This window comes from Cyprinus carpio, chromosome B13 (assembly GCF_018340385.1).
Source record: "Cyprinus carpio isolate SPL01 chromosome B13, ASM1834038v1, whole genome shotgun sequence".
Lineage (NCBI taxonomy): Eukaryota > Metazoa > Chordata > Actinopteri > Cypriniformes > Cyprinidae > Cyprinus > Cyprinus carpio.
This window is the reverse complement of record NC_056609.1, coordinates 19,811,620-19,831,578: the sequence shown is the minus strand read 5'-3', so window position 1 is coordinate 19,831,578 and position 19,959 is coordinate 19,811,620. Positions and strand designations below refer to the sequence as shown.

The following is a 19,959-nucleotide window of genomic DNA, read 5'->3' as shown; positions in this document are numbered from 1 at the left end:
TGAACTTTTGTTGGTTTGTGTTTACTATTAGCCAATTTAGATTCATTCCTAGAAAGTTTTGGCATTTGATAAAATGAGACAATTAATACAATAAGGACCTGAATTTTGATGTAGCCCTACATATTAGTCATCACAAGGGGTCAGTAACAACGAGGTTTTGAATGTGTCAAGATTTGAAGAATCAATATACTTAACTTGCGTGACTGTGTGGGAGTGTTAACTTTCGTTTGTGTCACAGTGATCAAAGAGACAGTGTGGGATTTTTCCTGAGCAGTGTTATTAGGGACCGGCGGACACTAGGACCCAGCCGTAGGCAGAAGTTTATTCCATCACTGGAGGCTTCAGAAGCACCTGCAGCACTCCGAGCTCAGAGATTTCATCTCCTCGCGGACAGCAGCACAAGTACGTCCAACCTTATGCTTCGGCTTTTTTTCTGTTGTTAGTGCCTTAATCATTCATCAATTTTTAGATGACTTTGATGTGTTGATTGTAATGTTTTATTGTAACGTTATCCTAAAAACAATCTTACCACGAAAAATCATTATTACATGAATTAAACGTTGATAATCTAGAGTGAAATAAATTATTTAGCGGCATTATGTGAAAATTATTAAGGTCATATTTTCAGTAATTTTGAATGTGTCGTTCATAGTTTTGGACTTATTTCCACTACAGCAGCTGATGTTTCCATTTGTTCTCATTCAAAAATATATTTATTTCCACCACAAAGTTCTACTACACACAAAACTAAGTTGGCGTGATGATATTGGCATTGTTTTGGAAATGTTTGGTGACCAGAAATTGGACAGTTTCATGTAAATATATATAAATATCTTATTTTCAGTCTTTTTTACGTGATTGGTTTGTGATTTTTTGTGTGCAGATCCTCAATATGACAGAATATATCAAAAACTGCTGCAGGACATTTATGTCCAAGAAAAATGAACCAGAGATTCAGAGTAAGTCTCTCTCCCCTTTACCTCCTCATGAATGTTGTTTTCGTTTGCATTCACACACAATATAATGTATATAAATGTAACTACATATATGTGACCCTGGACCACAAAACCAGTCTTAAGTGTCAATCTGAAAGCTGAATAAATAAGCGTTCCACTGATGTATGGTTTGTTATGATAGGACAATATTTAGCCGAGATACAACTATTTAAAATCTGGAATCTGAGGGTGCAAAAAAAGTTCTTAGCAATGCATATTACTCATCAAAAATTAAGTTTTGATATATTTACAGTAGGAAATTTACAAAATATCTTCATGGAACATGATCTTAATATCCTAATGATTTTTGGCATAAAAGAAAAATTGATGATTTTGAGCCATGTTTTTTTGGATATTGCTAAAAATATACCCCAGCGACTTAAGACTGGTTTTGTGGCCCATGGTCACATATGAGTTATGAAAGGTGTATTTGTATACATTTAAATGTTTTATAGTGATTAAGGTTCGACCTCCTGGTAAATTAACTGCTGAGTCTAATGTGAAGAAGAATGTTGGAGTATCAGAGGATTATCTGCTGTCTAAACTGCCTCCGGACGGCCGGGAGGTTCCATTCATCATCCCAACCTTCAAACCCTCCTACATCCAGCCGAGAGGATCACAGTACTCTGGCTACAACATTGGGCAACAGAGTAAGCAGTATGACTTAGTTATTATTATAATTATAATAATAACTAAGTTTAATAACTTAATTATATTTAATTTTTTAAAGTAGGCCTACATATTTAAGTAAAGATTTGAATGATTTTAGGTGCCACAAGGACCACTTTTGCAGAAAGGAAGGCAGAGCTTGCAGGAACCGGTCAAATGATGTATGACCCTGATTTGACCTTAAACAGCAGTCATATGATCAGCTACGTGTCACCAGGCTCACTGAGACGCCCCACTCTGAAAAACAGACCCAACAACAGTCCTGGCTCAGGTGAGATACTTTAAGATCTGTGTAAAACCCCAAGCCTGTTTATAACTTGTGTGTGTTGTTTGAAGAGTGCAATTTCACTTCCTCATAGCATCACACAGCAGCACGTAACTTCTCAGCATGTAACCTCAAATATTTGCGTTCCTACCCACCTGTGCGTAATCCTTCTGTTTTATTCCTGCTCCTAAATCCCCAATTGTTCATGGCAGATTTGCACCGAATGTCCCAGATCATATTGTTGAGAGGCCATATTCAGATCATTCTAATGCTTTACTGTGGCTTTTTAAATGGAATCACTTTTGTTACATAATGTGATGAACTGAATCAACTGCAGAAGTGCAAGTATTTAAGACTCTTTCTAAGAGGAAAATTAATTAAATGATTTGTGTCTGTTTGTTTAACAGGTTTGGAACACAGTGGCAAACAGAGACTCAGTCTCTCCATGTATGATTTGTCAAACCCTCAGAGCCACGTACAGGTGAGTTCACACGCACAAACACACACACACACACACACACACACACACACACACACACACACACACACACACACACACACACACACACACACGTTACGTGATGCTTCAGAAATCATTCTAATATGCTATTTGGTGCTCAAGACTTTTCTTATTATTATCAATGTTGAAAAAGATTGTGTTGCTTAATGTATTTATGTAAATATGATAAATTTTTTAGGATTCTTTGATTAATGGAAATTGATCAAAGAGTCAAATAATTAATTTTTTTATTAATTTCTTTGTATTAATTTTTTTTAAAGTCCTAACAGTTGGCAAACTGTTAAGGGGTAGTGTATATTATAGAGGGATATAATAATTATTAAACATTATTATGACTATTATTTATCATTATTTATATAAACACTATACTAGTTAGTTTGGATATCAAATTTCAACTGTAAGGCAAGATATTTTAACTAAGTTTAATTCAAAACTGTTTTGTTGCATTTGTTACTGGAATAATTAGCTCAATATTTATCTTAGTTAATAACTTAATAATAATTAATAAAATTAGTAATCATACTACTTGCATGCATTGTTAGTATGCCAGAAATCATTATTACCATTGGGATCTCTATTTCTGTTTCTCTCTTTTTTATGTTAAAAAATATTTGTGGCCTTTTATCAATCAGATCAGATTAAATTCCTGATTGAAGTGTGATGTATACATACTACATTGCTATTTAATAATTAGCAGTGCTTTTGTTCAGTAACATTTATTCCTCTCTTGTTCCTCCGCGTTATGATTCTGTATCCAGTGTCCAGAGCAGCACATCCTCCATTCAGGATTCCTTTGGGAGCAGCCGCAGTCTAGGTAACCATTCATGACGGAACACTGAAGTCGTAATCATAGACAAGCGCATTCCAAAAGAACCCTCAAAGCTCCCTTCTAATAGAACTCTCTGGAAAGGGTTCCGCTCCACTATCACCTGGAATTTCCACTACAGTTTCATTTGTTTGGTTTTCCTTTAGTTTTTTTCAGGGTCTTTTTGCACCCTTTATTTCCCTTACCCTCTCTCTCCTCACCGTGTACACACATAAACACAGACTGTTAAACAAACTCACACACACACACACATACACACACACACAGGGCTGACTCAGATGGTGAAATCGTGAAGGGCAGACACAGTAATTACTTCCAAATGTTTTCCCTGAGGTCCAGTACACAAGTCCTCAGATAACTTTCAGAATGTATGTCTGTGGATCTTTACACACATAACACGAATAATAAACTCAAAATATATTAAATTTCTGTCTACCATTCTGCATTTTTCTAATTTAATTGAAAGTGTTTTTAATTAACACTGAGCTAAAATTTGGTTTGTCCCTCTTTTTCTTGATTAACAACAGGACTTATGCTGAATATTGAACAGAGTATTATATATAAAACATTTTTATGTGTTTGCATGGTTGTGTGTGTGTGCATAGAGTCCATCACGCTGTCCGGTGATGAGCGGGATTTTGAGCCGGGAAAAGTGTGTGTGCACCTGAAGTATGAAGAGGCGGTGGAGCAGGTGTGGATCACCTTAGTGAAGGTATGATTTCATCCAGGAGAGGCTTTGCTAGTCTACAACAGGCCATTGTGTCCCATCTAGAGTCCAGCTGAATGGAGCCTCTGTGCTGATCTGAGAGACCTTTAACAAGTGATCACATTTCCAACCAGCTATTTTTAATCTCTCTTTTTCAAATAATTGAAAAATAACTCAATGTGTATATCTGTCTCTTTGCTTCTTTATTTTACACATAATTTATAACATACATAATATATTAATGTTAATGTTACAAATTAATGTTCATTTATTTACATTATTTACTATATGTTTGGAAGTGAATAAATGGGGTTGTATCTTAGAGTGTGAGTTGTTTATAATATTAACACACTTTTTGATCTCATATTTCATCATATTTGTGTTGTTTTATTTCTGTCAATTATTTTCTAATACTAACAAGGCCCTGCCTCCTTTTCCTCCTCTGAGAAATGCCCTTTGTTGACATACAGTGGTTTTAGTGGTTGTAAAAGCTCATAAACTGTACATGTTGCTTTCGACTTTTCTCACTGTTTGTCATTTATTTTTATTTTGGTACTCCCTCTCTTTTAGTGTATGGATTTGAGTGTGTATAGTGATGGGGTGGAGGTGCAGAAGATTGGGGTCAAAGGAGTCCTCACCATGACCAAGCCAGTGCGATTTAAGAGTACCGTCAAGGAAGCATCAGCAGTGAGTGAAATCAGCCGCCATAAAACATACAACAGCCAAGATTCAATTCAAGCTTCAGCATTGGTTATATCAAGGGGTTAAAATGATTAGCATTATCCCTTCTGCTAGATGCCAGAATTATACCATCTGCTTCTAAAAGTTGCCTTTCTGCTTTGGCAGCCATTCAAAATAACCATGTACTCTAATGAAATAAAATATTTTGCAAGCAACATACACTAGATTTTTGTTTTAAAGAAATGATAAATTAAAAAAAAAAAGTGGCAGTAAAGAAATTTGTTATGAAAGATTTTCATTTCAAATAAATTATTTGACATTTTTGATCATCATAGAATAAAATTGTGTCATGGTTTACACTGTTTACAACATTTAAACATAATAATAAGAAATGTTAAAGTACACAAATCAGTAGATTAGAATGATTTCTAAATGATCATGTGACACTGAATTTTAAAATATAGATAGATAGATAGACAGAAAGAAAATTGTTTTTTAATTAAAAATGATTTTATATTGTAATATTTTTTCTGTATTTTGGTTAAATAAATGCAGGCTTGGTGAGCTTAAGAGTCTTCATTCAAAAACAGTAAAAAATTGTACAGAACCCAAACTTATAAACTATATATAACAATTTTCCCCAATACGATGAATGAGAAAAACATTTCCCAGAAATCATAGACCTCATAGACTGATATTACAAGAAATGCATATTAAGATTGGCAGCTCTGTGATCTTTTTATTGAATTGTGATTAATTATTCAGCCCTCCCTTCAGTCCCTCCCGTGGTTCTTGAATAATGACCATTCCAGCTGGACTGAAAAGTCCCACACAACCAAAGCTGCATAAAAAACATACTTCCTCAGAAAAGCAAAAAACACATGTAGAGCATGAAGTATAGTTTTTTTTCTTCTTTTTTTGCAGTTTTAGTTAGTAGCTAATTATCCCTCTGAGTATATTGTCTCGCTTTCAGGACACTGTCTTCATGGAGACGTTCGTGTTCACTCTTAACTTAGAGCAGATACGCAGATCTGCACTGGTGCTGCGCCTGCAGGCTCACACACCACGGAAGCGTACACTGGGAGAGTGTGTATTATCTCTGCGAACACTTGGACCGGAGGCAACAAAGCACTGCCTGGAGTTCAAGCCTTACTCTAAAACACACGTGAGTCCTCACCTGCTGTTTCTCTTTGTGACTGCATATCTAATCCCAAATGTCTCTCTCTTTTACAGATCCTTCCTAATTTTGACAGTAAGGTTCTTTGAAAAAACTTCCACCTGCAATGTCCCACAGTGCTGCACTCACCCACTGAACCACATATTTTACTTGCATCACAAATTACACAGCTGCACTAGTTCTGCTCAGGTCTGTCCTGTGATATTTAGGTCACTGGGGCTGAAACAGACAGACAGAGAGAGGAAGAAATCAATATACTGAAAGAAACCAGCCATTTCAATACTGCTGAAAGCACTTCTTGAAGGAATTAACTTGACCCTGTCTAAAGCTTATGTAAATAATATGTTACAAAAGATTTTGACTGTTAATTTGTGATTAACTAATGTTAAAGTTAATTAATGTTGTTTACATTTCTATTGATGAAAGAATCCTGAAAAATGTTTTGTAGTTTCCCCAGAAAAATTAAGGAGTCTGTTTTCAACATTGATAATAAGAAATGTTTCCTGAACACCAGCATATCAGAATGATTTCTAAAGGATCATGTGACATGAAGACTGGAGTAATGACTGCTGAAAATTAAGCTTTACCAACACAGGAAATAAATTACATTTTAAAATATATCAAAATAGAAAACAGTTATGTTAAATTATACAAATATTTCTGAATATTACTGTTTTACTGTATTTTTGATCAAATAAATGCAGCCTTAAAAGCATAAAAAGGCTCAAAAACAAATCTTACCAACACCGAACTGAACTGTGAACATACACATACACTTAGATGTTATTTATAAATATTTCACATTTATATACATGAAATTTTATAAGTTGATCATTAGTAACATCTAAATACCTATACATAATGTATATTAAAATTCTGATATTTAATTCTGCAAAATGAGTGTTACTGTCACTTTATCATCTTTGTACATCATTTCACTGAAAGTAGGTCATTGTATGGCCTACTGAATATGTGCCATACACACATACAGGTATCAGATATGGCACTTTTTGCTGATTTTGCCATCTTTTTGTGAACATTTGGAAACGGATGGTTTAGTGTGTTTTGCTTGTGTGTGCATGGGACTGAAATCAAACACTTAACAGGGAAAATGGCTTTTTTGAAAAGAAAGTCTTTTCAATAATGAGGTGTTTGAAATTGACAGAACTGTGTTCCAGAATGAAAGTCAGTGGAATCTGGTCTTGAGGAAGTTTTTTCATGAATAATGGCTGTGTGTGATTGTTACTGGGTCAGAAATTGTTCTGGGATTCAACTATAAATCAGTGAATCAGTCACAGCAGGTAGTCTTCCATAACACACACACACACACACATGCAACATTACACCTAACCCTATTGTGGATTATTTTGTGTCTGTTTCTGTAGGTGTGTCATGCTGAGCTTCAGCTGGCCTTGTGCTTCCAGCCAGTGAACAGTCGAATGCAACTCCAGATCCTTAGTGCTCAAAACCTTCCATCATCTTCCTCGCCACTTACACAAAGTGAGTGCACACTCTCAATAACATAAATTTACATCCTAGTCCATTTTAAATATATTTTCATTATAAGTTAAGTTCTCCTCTTGAAAGTCCTCTTATTTTTTTATTTATTTCCCTCCTTAGTTTATTATTGTGGAAGAGTGAATTTGACAAATATGACAATGTTGATAAAACAAACTGTGCCAATGAATGTTCTTTTAGGTTTCTTTGTGAAGGTTGAGTTGTTGAGTGAGGCTAGGGTCTTACTGAAGAGGAAGACGAAGGTGATGAAGTCATCAGGGGGGCAGATCCAATGGGCTGAAGTGCTTCACTTGCCCATCACCAATCTGGACCAGAATCTGCAGCTGGCAGTCAAACTCTACAGCCGTAGCTCTGTTCGGAGAAAACACCTGCTTGGACAGGTCAGTTCAGAGCAGAATACATACAGTACTATAACTCACTACATTTAGTATGAAACACGTTTAAAGTCATTTATTTGATAAAAAAAAAAAAACAGCAATATTGTGAAATAATAGAAGATTTTTCTATTGTAATATACTTATGGCAAACCTGAATTGTCAGTAGCCATTTTCTCGGGTTTCAGTGTCACAGGATCCTTCAGAAATCATTCTTTAATATGGTGATTTGATGCTCAAGAAACATTAAATATTATTATTATGTTGAAAACAGTTGTGCTGTTTAAGTTTTTTTTTTGTAAAAAACATGATTCTTTGATGAACAGAAAGTTCAAAAGAGCAGAATTTATTTGAAATATAATTTTAGAAACATTATACATCACTTTACTGTCACTTTTGAATGATTTAATGCATCCTTGTTGTATAAAAGTATTAATTTCATTCAGAAATCTTACTGTCCCCTAAGTTTCAGTCTTTATGTGTATTCCTTCATTTCCAGGTCCTCTTGGGTTTTGACAACAGTTCTCCTGAGGCAGTGGAACAATGGAGGGATTCCATGGCTAATCCTGAAAAAGTGGTGACGTCTTGGCACAGACTTAGTCGACTCTAAAGTGAGAGGATGAAGAAAAGAGCTTTTTTAGCCCGGTGGATTTTAAATGCAACTTTCAAAAAGCTTTTTTATCTTTGAATACTTAAGTATTGTACGGTTATTTCAATTATAGATATTGTAGGGTAAAAAAGTGCTTTTATAAAACTGATTACAGGTCCAACTGAGTCACACGCCCTCTGCAGATCCTAGTGTAGCTAATCATGTATTCAGCTGTTTGTAGATTTAACGTTCTATGTTCTTCATTGGTGTAAATTTGAAAACATGCAACTGTCTAAAACACAGCACAGGAACAGGAAACGTAGACATTATGTGCAATAATATGTATTATCCAGAGCTCTACAAATCCCAGTATAGCAACTTGGCCAAATAAAGAGCAGACAGTCAGCTATTCAGCCTACTTCATAAAGTATTATGTTCAGTATTTTTCTCTATCATCTCCATACAATTTCAGTGCTGCTGAGTTGATGTGAATCTGTTCTCTGTAGAAACAGATATTTGCATTTTCTGAGCAGTGATGAAGATTGTTGCATTTTCGCTTGCTTTTAGAAGAAGATAAACCTGTTTTTAAGTACAGTAAAAACTGTGTTGGTGTTGGGGTGAACACTATCTAAAAAGCTTTTATTTTTAGAAGTTTAGAAGTAGAAGGGTTTGGGTTACATCCCTCTTCGTGGAATTCAATCCTTCAAATTGTCCCCTATTTCCTTTCACAAATACAAGAAAAAGGGAAAGGCCACTAGAAAGTGCAACAAAGAGACTTTTGTTAACACATTTCACTTCTCTACATCCTTTGTGCTACCCTTAATTCGAGGTGACCTAACTTTCTAGGCCTTGTTATTTCTTTTTGCACAGGTCACAGTAGCTTGTCTAAAAGTGTTCTTTGTATTCATGTTTAAGTACATTGTGTTAAGTAATGCTGTAGTCCGGCCGACATGTGATATTATCTAAGGCAGATATTTAAAAAGCTGATATTTTGTTCATATTGACTGTATTTTGTATGCATACACACAAAGATTGTTTTATCCCAGTCGGGCATCCTGATGTTATAGAAATAAAAAAGATAACATTGCTTGTAAAAGAATCCACTGTGTTAAATTTTAATGGGATTTTATGTGTATGTTCATAAAAGACACTTTCATTTACGTTTTATATGATTTGACAACTGTACTACGGCTTGATAACAGTATATAGTGATTTATTACCACCATTCTCCAAACCCAGAGGAAACACTATAAACAGACAAAGGATGTTTGTGTGGGTCTGAATGTTTGTGCTCCTTAACCCCTCTGATTGTGCTGCTCTTTTAAAGGCCTACATCCGGGTGTGATTTAATTTACGTCAGAACTTTCGGGATCGCTGTTTGAACAGTGTTAATGATCATTTCTGATGACACACCCCCAGCTGCAGCAAATCCCACTAAACCAGCTGATCTTTGTGTGTGAAAGTATTTGTGTAATGTATCGTTTCCATAGCAACCATACAATCAAATACTAAAAATGGTCATAAAAGACAATAAAAATAGCAGCAGTCAAGTGTCAAGTGAAATTTTTTTTTAAATAAAAATAATATTTAAAAAATATATTTAAAAAAAATCAATGTGGTAATTAAATAGGACATAAATGTTTTCAGTCTCTCTCTCTCTCTCTCTCTCTCTCTCACACACACACACACACACACACACACACACACAAACAACTGTAACCAGGGGGCTGTGTACCTTTGTCTGTCCTGTGTGTTTCAATTAAAAGTGGATCAGCAGGTCCGGGATTTTAGCTTTGTGTCCAGGATCTGCAATACTCACAAACTTGTTCAAACTGGGAATTTGCTCATTTGCATCATAACACCAACTACATGTTCCCCAACCTAAGGTTTCACATTTTCCAACTCTTTTACAAGCACATATAACAATCGGGATTTTTTTTTAATGGATATCTTGTTTATATTATGGACTGGCATGGTTTTACCTTAAATAACAGAAAACAAAAGGAAGCTGTGCAAAAAAATTCATAGAATCAGTTTTGAGCATAGACTGTGTATTTTGAATCGTCAGTTCCCGAATACTCAACTGCTGCGCCAGAGCACCATCTAGTGCACTTCAGAAGTGAATGAACAATGAAAGGTGTTTTTTTTTTTTTTTTTTTTGTAACTGCGGTTTGGCCTTGTTCCCGCCATAATTTATCATCTTCACGCAGTTCATGTAGGAATATGGCCGCTAATTTCTGAGCATATGATCCACACACAAGGATATCTCGGCACAGCTATTCATGTCTGTTGGCAAATTCCGGTTTTATGTCCAAAATCGTGTGTGTTATGTAATTTAGAATTTTAGAATATTTTCCTAGCAGTCCGTACACAAACTTGTTTACAGTGACGGTAACATTTAGAATTCGGTAATGTTCTGAAGAAACATTCAGAACAATGCAGTACAATAACTGAAATACTGACAATTACGGAACAAAAGAAAAAAGAATAACAACTAACCTTGAGCTCCTCTGTATATGTAGACTAAACAATAATTGCAATTCACAACATTTATAACAAATCTGAATTACATCTAAACATGAAACATTAATATAAAATATATATGGTTATAATGTAACCATTTTTTTTTGCCTACTGTGAGTTGTACTGTTACGGTATATTAAGGTAAAGCTTACAGTTTTTTTTTTTACTAAGGAAATACAATTTGTAGGCCTACATGAGTTTTAAAATGTTATTTTCATGGCTGCACTGCCATAGCAACAAACATCCGGTCTCTGAGCAGCTGAATCTCACCTGAACCAGACTCAGTTAAGTGACTCAGTCTGACTGCGTCTTGGTGACTCATGAAAGCAGCCCCCTACCGGAATGTCCAAACGGAGAGTTGTTTTCGTTGTAAGATTTAATAGAATCATATTCATTTAATTCTATCGTTGCCTAATTAAACTTTACGAGTTCTAATAATTTAGTTTTTTATTTTAACATTATTGTTTTTTCTTCTTCCTCTCATCAAACGCACGCCCAGACAAAGTTCTCTTGCTCAGCGTTGATTGTGTATCTAAAACCCGTGGGCGCCGATAGGAGGTGCGCGCAGTGACGCACATTCCGTGGAATTCCACAGCTGCTATAAAACACCTGATGAAGCGCTTATCTGCTTATTGAGACTACAGTTAGACATGGGCACTGAATCAGAAAATAACGGCGTCCTTAAAGAGGGCTTTCTGGTGAAAAGGGTAAGAGACTTTTGAACTTTTTTTTTTAATCTATTCCCATACTGACAAATTAATTCCTAATTGTTATTGGCTTATTATCAAATGATGTTCATTTTTAGGGTCATGTGGTTCAAAACTGGAAAGTTCGTTGGTTTGTACTTAAATCGGACAGACTTCTGTATTATAAATATGAGGGAGGCAAACGGGATTCCTGCCATCGAGGGACGATACCGTTGAGTGTCTGCAAAATCACATGTCCTTATCTGGAGTACGAGAACAGACCGGTAAGTGATGTTTTATGCTATATATTTACAAGTTACAATATACAATATAGTGCCGTTTTAGAATCTGCTGTAAAGGAATTTAAAAATAAAATAACTGCATATTTCAATATAGCTAATGCAAGGTCAGTTGGTTCTTTCCACTGCCTACAAACAGATAGTAGGCTATTGAGAAGTGGCTTATCAGTGGTTTAGTTAAACCAACACTGGGAGTGTCTTACTTAGTAAGTGCTTGAAATGTTCACAGCCTCTGGTAATGCTTCATATGAATTAACCTTTCATTCTTTTGTTTGCAATGTTCACATGCACTAGCATGTCAGAAGCAAACTTTATTTCTACCGGTAAATTTTTCCAATGTCTTTGATTTATATTCTACGTTGTGTAACAGCTGTAATCAACACAGAGTGAATGGGGTTTTCTGTGGCATGTTGTTTGTGCCAGTTTCATTTATGCATTTTTTTTCTTACAAAAGACAGTGCTGTGCTTATCGTCAACAATGTAAAATGTTTGTTTAGTTCTGTGGCCGAAGAACTGTTTGTCATAGTAACCACATTTAACACCCTGCAGTTGGTGATGAAGCTGCAGACCAGCACGTCAGAGGAGCACTTTCTGGAGGCTTGCACAAGAGAGGAACGTGATGAATGGGCTGCAGCGATTGGTGCAGTGGTACAGAACCTTAACCCACAGAATGCACAGACCACCTCCCCTTCACAAGTTAAAGGATCCACATCACTCCAGCTACACAATGTCAACCTCAGGTAGCTATATTTGTAGTTTGTCAGTATATGTGAATATGTGTTTGTGACATCATATCTAAATGTGTGTCTGTTTATTAGTCAGGTGGTGGACTCCATGTATGATGTGCACACTGGTGTCCGGCTGTGCAGTCATGTTGAGCAGGGCAGCTCTTACACCAACTGTTTCTCAGGTCAGATACTCAAAAACACAATGATTTTACACAATAAAGCATGAATGTGCATTATTAAAGACATTACATTCTCTGCTGATGATCTTTATTTTTTATAAAATCCCTTTTAAATGTTTAGGAATGTTAAGAATTTATTCCTGTGATGGCAAAGCTGAATTTTCAGCAGCCATGAATCCAGTTTTTAGTGTCACATGATCCTTCAGAAATCACTTGATTTGATAGTTTTGTGTAAACTGTGATACTTTTCAGATATCTTTGTTGAATAGAAAGTTCAAAAGAACAGCATTTATTTGAAATAGATTTTTTTTGTAATCTAAGTCCCTTTCTAGCCCCAAACTATTTTATGTGTATGATGTTCAACTGTATAATGTGATTCCTTACTTTTTAGACACAATATCACTAGTTAGTTTGTCTGTTTTCTCTTCTTACAATGAGTTGCTTGTTTGTTCCTATTTGATTCAGTGTATTTGAACCAATCTGTTGAGTGAATGAATAGTTTGAATAGTTTAACTATAGCCTTCAGCATACTGACTGGCAAACTGTTTTTTGTTTGTACGTGTGTAGGCTCAGCAGTGGTGGACTGGCTTGTGTTTAATAAGCTGGCTCTGACCCGTGTGGAGGCAGTAACATTAGCCTCTGCACTGCTGGATGAGGCCTCCCTGCGGCCCATTGGGATCAGGAGCGCAGACGCTCTCCGTAATGCAGCTCTAGGAGAACAGTTCCTCGATGACTCCACTGCACTCTACTGCTTTGTAAGTTTCAAATCCCTGTCTTGTTTTATTCTCTATTCAGTGCTTTTGTAATTATTTATACTAGATACAAGATGTCCTAAACTGAATGGATATGATTTCTCAAACAGTCCCAAAGCTTCCAGAAACGAGGCAGTGTAAAAGCAGAGAAGTCTCGGTCTGCGGTGGAACTCAGTGGAAAAGTGGTGAAGAGAGGTTACCTGCTCAAACAAGTGAGCTCTCCACTATAATTAGAAGTTTTGAACTGAAAAGTGCTTATCTGTGATACCAACAGTCTTTTTTTCTGTGTGTCAGGGGCACAAGGTGAAGAACTGGAAGGTGAGATTGTTTGTTTTGAGAGCGGAGCCTGGTTTCCTGCACTATTATGATCCCAGCAAGGTGAGAACGCTGACCTGCAATTCACAGACTGTATAAGCACATTTTATGCTAAAGTCTAAAAATATCATGTGATGTTTATTTTTGTGCTGACTTTCCCAGGATGACATCACTCCGGTTGGCAGTATATCTCTGCGTGGCTGTCTGGTGTCTGCTCTGGATGATAACGGCATACCGTCAGGTGAGTAAGTCAGACTTACAACTCATCTGTGGATGTGTCTGAAGTCTGATGACTACCTGTTTCTCAATGACTATTTACAAAGCAATTCCAGATATGAATCAAAATTAAGTAAAGACTTTGCCACGGACCGAAAACACTGAACAGCAATGATTTGGGTCTTGTTGTCAAGGTAGCAGTAATATTGACAGGTAAACACTGTGAACACAAAGGCTAATGGTCACTTTCCTGTAATCTTCAGGTGTTAAAGGTAAAGTCCAGGGGAACCTCTTTAAAATCATCACTCAGATGGACACACACTATTACATCCAGGCGCCAGCACACGAAGAGAGGATAGACTGGATCCAAGCTATTAGACAACTGACTTAATTAGGTCATTGTTGGTATTGTTAATTTTATTGTTTTTGCTAAATTTATATTTCTGTCTGTCACACAACTATTTAGAAATATTGTGCCATTTTAATAGTTGTAAATGTGGTATTTGTGTATGTGGAAAGATATACAGTGTTATACAGCTAGTAACAAATAAAAAATATTCAAATAAAAAAGTCATAATAAAAAAATAGGTAATACACATGGGGCCAGCATGAGGCTTCATTCAGCATATAGAATATTTCCATATAAAATTCAGATTTCACCAAAGTTTTAATGTCCCTGATAAAGTCTGTATGTAATGTTTGATATAATATACAGGTGGTAAAGTTTATACATTCAGTGAATGTCCTTTGAAAGCATAAATGATGGTCATTGTGAAATTTATTTTGTCAAATTTTGTAAAATAAAAGTTATATTTGTGTAATTGTCATTTGGGAATCGTATCTTTGATGTGCATACCTGCCAGTTTTGTTATGGACCATTAGCATGTTTTTACCTGTTTTGGCAGGTAACAGAAATGACTTCATGTCTTTCACAGATCTGTTGGTTTGTTGCTATGGTTTAAAAACACACTATGCCTGTAAGCATATTTCTCGCTCTCTCTCTTTCAAACATTCCCAAATACACACTTTGACACAGACACACACATTAAATAACATAAATAATCAGACCTTCTTAAAAGTTTTTTAAGAAAAGTTTACTGTTTGCAGTACATATTGCAATTATTAGATGTTTAAAGACATTCAAGTAAACCTTGCTTTTAATACATGCTTCATTTGCAGCTTAAAGTGAGTAGATTGACAGCACCAAGTACAGGCTTCAGATGGACTTTGAGTCCTTTTTCTTCAAACCAATACAATTGCAGGGAATTGCATTTTAAAGTGAACATTCGGGTGTCCGTTATGAATCCTTAGGTTCCTAATATCATCAAACCTGTTCTGCAGTACATTCAAGTGAACAAAGGATAAACAAAAATGTTTCTCTTATGATTCTGACTTATTCTGTTCTGTTGGAATGATTTAACAATTTTTTTAGACAGGCAATCAAAAAACATTCCTGTATCTCAAACTGTAGAGAATGTTGCTATCAACGTCAAGGATTACGGATTTGATTAAGTGAATGCAGGAACTGATCAAAATGTATACCTTGAATGCAATGTAAGTTGCTTTGGATAAAAGCATCTGCCAAATGTGTAAATGATTTGAACTACAACAATAACTGCTACAAAAACACCCAAAGTTCTCTACTGTATAAGTGCATCTAATTGAACCAATGAAGGCACTTTTGCTTCTGTATCAAAGAGCCAAAGAAACTAAATATCTAATCAAAAGCAAAAAAAAAAAAGGCCGTACATTATTTATTATAAAAGCTATATAAAAGAAATCTTCTATCTGACCTAGTTTATGGAAAATAATTCTTAATTTGAATTTTTATGTTATCTGGATTGATCAAAGCTGGTTCAGATCAACCTTCAGATATTTTCTACTACAAATGTGCCCAAACAAACACAAAACTATTTTGAACTGAACAGGCTCATTTGCCACTACAAATAAAAATCACTAGAGAAATTTTACAAAATGGCCCATTAGCCTACCAAAACAAACACAGACCCAACCGAATTGAGTTCTAAATGTTTTAAATGAACTGAGGGAGTTCGGGAATTTTAAGACAATTGTGTACAGTACGCCCAGGATTCTAAAACCTCAGCTAAGTTGCTTCTATGAATAGTCTATGCCATTATGGCAGACAATTCTTCACTTGCTTAAGCCACTTTGGTGAGCTGTAGATCTCCATGTACTCTAAGAGCAGTGAGAGATGCGAGCTGAGTTAGTCTGTGAGTGAAACCACACAACGGCTGCCCATCCACCAGAATACGGAACTGCTGGTGCTCGCACACAATCTCCATCTGAGAGAGACAGAAGATAGAAACAACATCATAGTGACAGAAAGGTGGGACATTACCAAAGACTTAAGCTTTATTAGCTGTGATCACAACCTCCAAACACGCATTCCGACTGTTTACCTTAAAGGGCTCTCCTGGAGCAAAGGGGAAGAAAGACAGGGCAGTTTCTGAAGCGCCCCACTTTCCTGACAGACGAGCGTTACGAAGCACAGCCTTTTCTGAAAAGTTCACCTTCAACTCCAGACCCACATCACCCTCGATTTCCTCATCCCCCTCTCCTTTAGACGGGCATGCCACTAACACTACCATACTAAAGAGACAGAAAAAGATTTTTAACATCAGTTTAAAAACAAGCATCATTTTAACAGACTGTGTCAATTCTGAAATCAGAGACACTCCAGATCAAATCACATTATGAACCAGCAGTTTCTGGGTAACTCTTAGTTGCCAAATATGGCCAGAATTGTCCGAGGTTTTTTTTTTTCCGTTTTTTTTCCCCCCACAGATCAGGCTGACTAATCTTTCATGGGAATTGACCTTTTTCCCACACTGGTCAAACAGTAGTGCACAACAACAGCTGGAAAAAAACAAATGTATTGCACTCTAAAAAAATTTAGTCATTTTAATAGAAAACAAATGTTAAAATGTTAAAGTAAAAACCCACTAACATAAAAAATAATTAAGTTACCAGACAATACAATTTTACAGTATGTTTTTAGAAGTAAAAATAATTAATTCCCTTAATTTCATATACTAATATTGTATACACACACATAGATACACATACGTGGTATTGCAGTTAAATGGGTGTTTTCTTGCATTTAATATGAGTTCTATGTCTAGTGTTCTCTGTTGGCACCCATGTTTTCTTTTGCTCCTGTGTGAACTGGAGACGTTAAAACGGTTTAATCCCCGATACAACTGGCTCATTGTTACCGCAGTGAAGGCGCGTCTCATCCTCAATGAACCGAGTCATTCAGGATGTGCGGATGTGACATTTGACAAATGAACGCAAGTGCTGGAGAAGGCACAGACAGGTGTGTCTGATACGAACCTTTTGGGCTGCTTGTGAACAATACCCATCACTACCAGCCTCATGGTCGGCCGTAGACCCCCTTTGATCTTCCCAACATAGTCCTCCTCCTGCAGGAATAGTGCTCTACTGTCATTCAAATGTCTAATGCTATAGTCTGGCAAAATACGAATGATATTTATTAATGTACTGATTTAAAATTATTATGATATCTTAATCGCTGCGAGACATCCCTTTCACAGTTTACATTTTATTGTAATATGCAAATTATATTTTAATATGCAAATCAGCGAGCCATATCATTTATAAATGTAGCAGTCTCACATATAGGCTACTGTATATCATTTATCAGTCAAATATACCAGTTCAGTGAGTACGTCACTGTGCCAGCACAATCAATCAATCTCAGTGGCGGATAAACTCTAAAATCATCATCATTATACTCACGTTTCGGATGTTCCCCTTATCTTCCATGCTTTCCTCTGTCGCGAAAGCCTTTAGTTTAGTCGTGCAGATGTTGCGTTCCAAGCGCGAGGACAATAGCTGTCACGCACGAAATTGATCATCGCAGTGCGCGAGACCGGCGTCGGATCCGAGAACCCCGCCTCGCGCCACTGCGTTGCCATAGTAACCATCACAGGCAGGGAGTGATGACGACAAAAACACAGTAGTGACTCCAGCACATATCAAAATGAATGAATTAATCTCTGCTCGTGATGATAACGTATACCAATCCTCGTGATTCCGGAAATACACCTACAAATTACGCAAAAACAGGTAAGTTTTGAATTCTTTATTTGAACAAGTTTAATTACTTTGCTTATTCTTCTACATTAAAGGTGCAAATTATACCAAGATAAACCCTAATTCATTTGGGAATAAGCTCATATGGTGGAATCACAAACATGGACAACACACTCAAGAGACATAATTAGCTCCCAAGTCCCAGACACTGCAATGTATGTTTTTACCACCCAGAGAGAGTTTCCAAGCCTCATAAACTCCAAACTACTGATCAGGTTTCCTAGTGTCATTCTCCAGGTTTAACAGCATGTCAGCATTTTTAATTCTGGCTGTCATTACAAATTACATTTCTCAGTTCAAATTAAAATAATTTAATCTTGCCAAATACAATTGTGGCATTAATCCAAATAATCTGTATTAGAGTGCAGCAATAGAAACAAGAAAATATTTACGACTTAAGACCTTCAAGACGATATTTACCGACTGTTAAGACATTCATTGTTTATATTAAATACAATTACAGAATAACTGTATGAATGACACATGTGCACTTTACATCTGCGTAAATCCACATCACTGACTATCAAAAACTTTTTCACAATAAATCCCAAAGATATTAGGTCACAACAATCATCCACCAAAAGATTAACTGCAGATATAATACTGCTGGAGAAATGGCTTATTTGTACCTCTGGGAGACAAATATTACACAAAAAATAACCTAATTGTCTTCTGCCAGGGGTTGCTTATTATAGTCGAGCAGAGAGGTGCAACGTTTGTAGGCGTTTTTTACAGTCTATGGTTTGTAGGCATTTTTTAAAATGATATTGATTACCTTTGAACATAATAAAATGTAATTATATAATCCAAATGAAGAAGAAGAAGAAGAAGTTTTATTTATATAGCACCTTTCCATAGCTCAAGGTCACTTTACATTAACACTAAATGACCTACCACCTACAGTGGACAGCCAAAAACGAGGAATGGACAAAAGACCTAGCTCAGATGATCTGAGGGACCGGGCAGGATAATAAGAGTACAATAGGTCAGACAGATATGGAGGTGCAAGACTATTTAATGCTTTATATGCTAGAAGCAATATCTTAAACTGGACATGTGATGCCACAGGTAGCCAGTGAAGATCATAAAGTAGAGGAGTAATGTGAACAGAACGCCTGGTGGAGGTGAGAACTCTTGCTGTGGAGTTTTGAACATACTGTACCTTGCAATAAGTTTTTTAGGGCAGACCAAGAAATACAGCATTGCAATAATCCATACGTGAAGTGATTAATGCATGAATTAAGGTTTCAGTATCAGCTAGAGTTAGAGAAGTTCGGAGACGTGCAATATTACGAAGATGGAAAAAATAAGTTTTAACAGCAGAAGAAATGTGAGAGGCAAAACATCAAAAGATGAGTCAAATAAGACACCAAGATTACGGACAGATGAAGAAGGCTTAACTTGAACCCCATCAATTTCACAAGACAGGTCCATCCTTCTGACTGATGTAACAGAGCCAATTATTAGAATTTCTGTTTGTTATTATTTAGTTTTCGGAAATTCAAAGACATCCATTGCTTGATATCCCTGATGCATGCAGTAAGTGAGTCAGGCAATGATGGCCTATCAGAGCTGGTGGTTAGGGAAATTTGAATGTCATCAGCGTAGCAATGAAACTGAAGTCCATGCATGCTTATGATGTCCCCAAGTGGATATATATAAATGATAAATAGAAGTGGGCCAAGAACTGAACTTTGAGGAACACCCTGTGAGACTCCAGCAGTGACAGATTTATACCCTTGTATGGTGATATAAAAATATTTTCTATCGCTGATGTAGGAATTGAGCCAGGAAAATGCTGAAC

The 19,959-nt window shown here is 36.2% G+C and overlaps 3 protein-coding genes across 3 annotated transcripts; 2 read left to right on the top strand and 1 right to left on the bottom strand.

Annotated features, from left to right (window-relative positions):
• The first annotated feature begins 308 nt into the window (after positions 1 to 308).
• Positions 309 to 9,852, top strand: LOC109100475 (tandem C2 domains nuclear protein-like). The gene is made up of 12 exons (XM_042737133.1): positions 309 to 402; positions 884 to 959; positions 1,451 to 1,645; positions 1,765 to 1,935; positions 2,337 to 2,409; positions 3,187 to 3,263; positions 3,881 to 3,987; positions 4,552 to 4,668; positions 5,636 to 5,827; positions 7,225 to 7,339; positions 7,538 to 7,737; positions 8,231 to 9,852. The coding sequence occupies exons 2-12, from the start codon at positions 893 to 895 to the stop codon at positions 8,339 to 8,341; spliced, it is 1,425 nt and encodes a 474-aa protein (XP_042593067.1). The 5' UTR covers positions 309 to 402; positions 884 to 892; the 3' UTR covers positions 8,342 to 9,852.
• Positions 9,853 to 11,121: 1,269 nt separating this feature from the next.
• Positions 11,122 to 14,845, top strand: plek2 (pleckstrin 2). Its single transcript, XM_019114050.2, has 10 exons — positions 11,122 to 11,212; positions 11,343 to 11,550; positions 11,649 to 11,813; positions 12,378 to 12,568; positions 12,647 to 12,738; positions 13,303 to 13,490; positions 13,598 to 13,699; positions 13,782 to 13,865; positions 13,965 to 14,043; positions 14,282 to 14,845. The coding sequence occupies exons 2-10, from the start codon at positions 11,494 to 11,496 to the stop codon at positions 14,407 to 14,409; spliced, it is 1,086 nt and encodes a 361-aa protein (XP_018969595.1). The 5' UTR covers positions 11,122 to 11,212; positions 11,343 to 11,493; the 3' UTR covers positions 14,410 to 14,845.
• A 245-nt stretch (positions 14,846 to 15,090) lies between these two features.
• LOC109100614 (galectin-related protein B-like) lies at positions 15,091 to 17,972 on the bottom strand. Its single transcript, XM_019114051.2, has 4 exons — positions 17,799 to 17,972; positions 17,373 to 17,461; positions 16,439 to 16,628; positions 15,091 to 16,321 (listed from the first exon to the last, which is right to left on the bottom strand). Exons 1-4 carry the CDS (start codon positions 17,823 to 17,825, stop codon positions 16,178 to 16,180), a joined length of 450 nt encoding a protein of 149 aa, XP_018969596.1. The 5' UTR covers positions 17,826 to 17,972; the 3' UTR covers positions 15,091 to 16,177.
• Positions 17,973 to 19,959: the final 1,987 nt, after the last annotated feature.

Coding starts and splice junctions, on each gene's coding strand:
- LOC109100475 (XM_042737133.1), top strand. CDS start 893: ATGACAGAATATATCAAAAACTGCTGCAGGACATTTATGTCCAAGAAA. Junction 960..1,450: donor AAATGAACCAGAGATTCAGA/GTAAGTCTCTCT, acceptor AATGTTTTATAG/TGATTAAGGTTCGACCTCCT. Junction 3,264..3,880: donor TGGGAGCAGCCGCAGTCTAG/GTAACCATTCAT, acceptor GTGTGTGCATAG/AGTCCATCACGCTGTCCGGT.
- plek2 (XM_019114050.2), top strand. CDS start 11,494: ATGGGCACTGAATCAGAAAATAACGGCGTCCTTAAAGAGGGCTTTCTG. Junction 11,551..11,648: donor AGGGCTTTCTGGTGAAAAGG/GTAAGAGACTTT, acceptor GTTCATTTTTAG/GGTCATGTGGTTCAAAACTG. Junction 12,739..13,302: donor TTACACCAACTGTTTCTCAG/GTCAGATACTCA, acceptor GTACGTGTGTAG/GCTCAGCAGTGGTGGACTGG.
- LOC109100614 (XM_019114051.2), bottom strand. CDS start 17,825: ATGGAAGATAAGGGGAACATCCGAAAC. Junction 16,629..17,372: donor GTTCACAAGCAGCCCAAAAG/GTTCGTATCAGA, acceptor CTGTCTCTTTAG/TATGGTAGTGTTAGTGGCAT. Junction 16,322..16,438: donor CTCCAGGAGAGCCCTTTAAG/GTAAACAGTCGG, acceptor TGTCTCTCTCAG/ATGGAGATTGTGTGCGAGCA.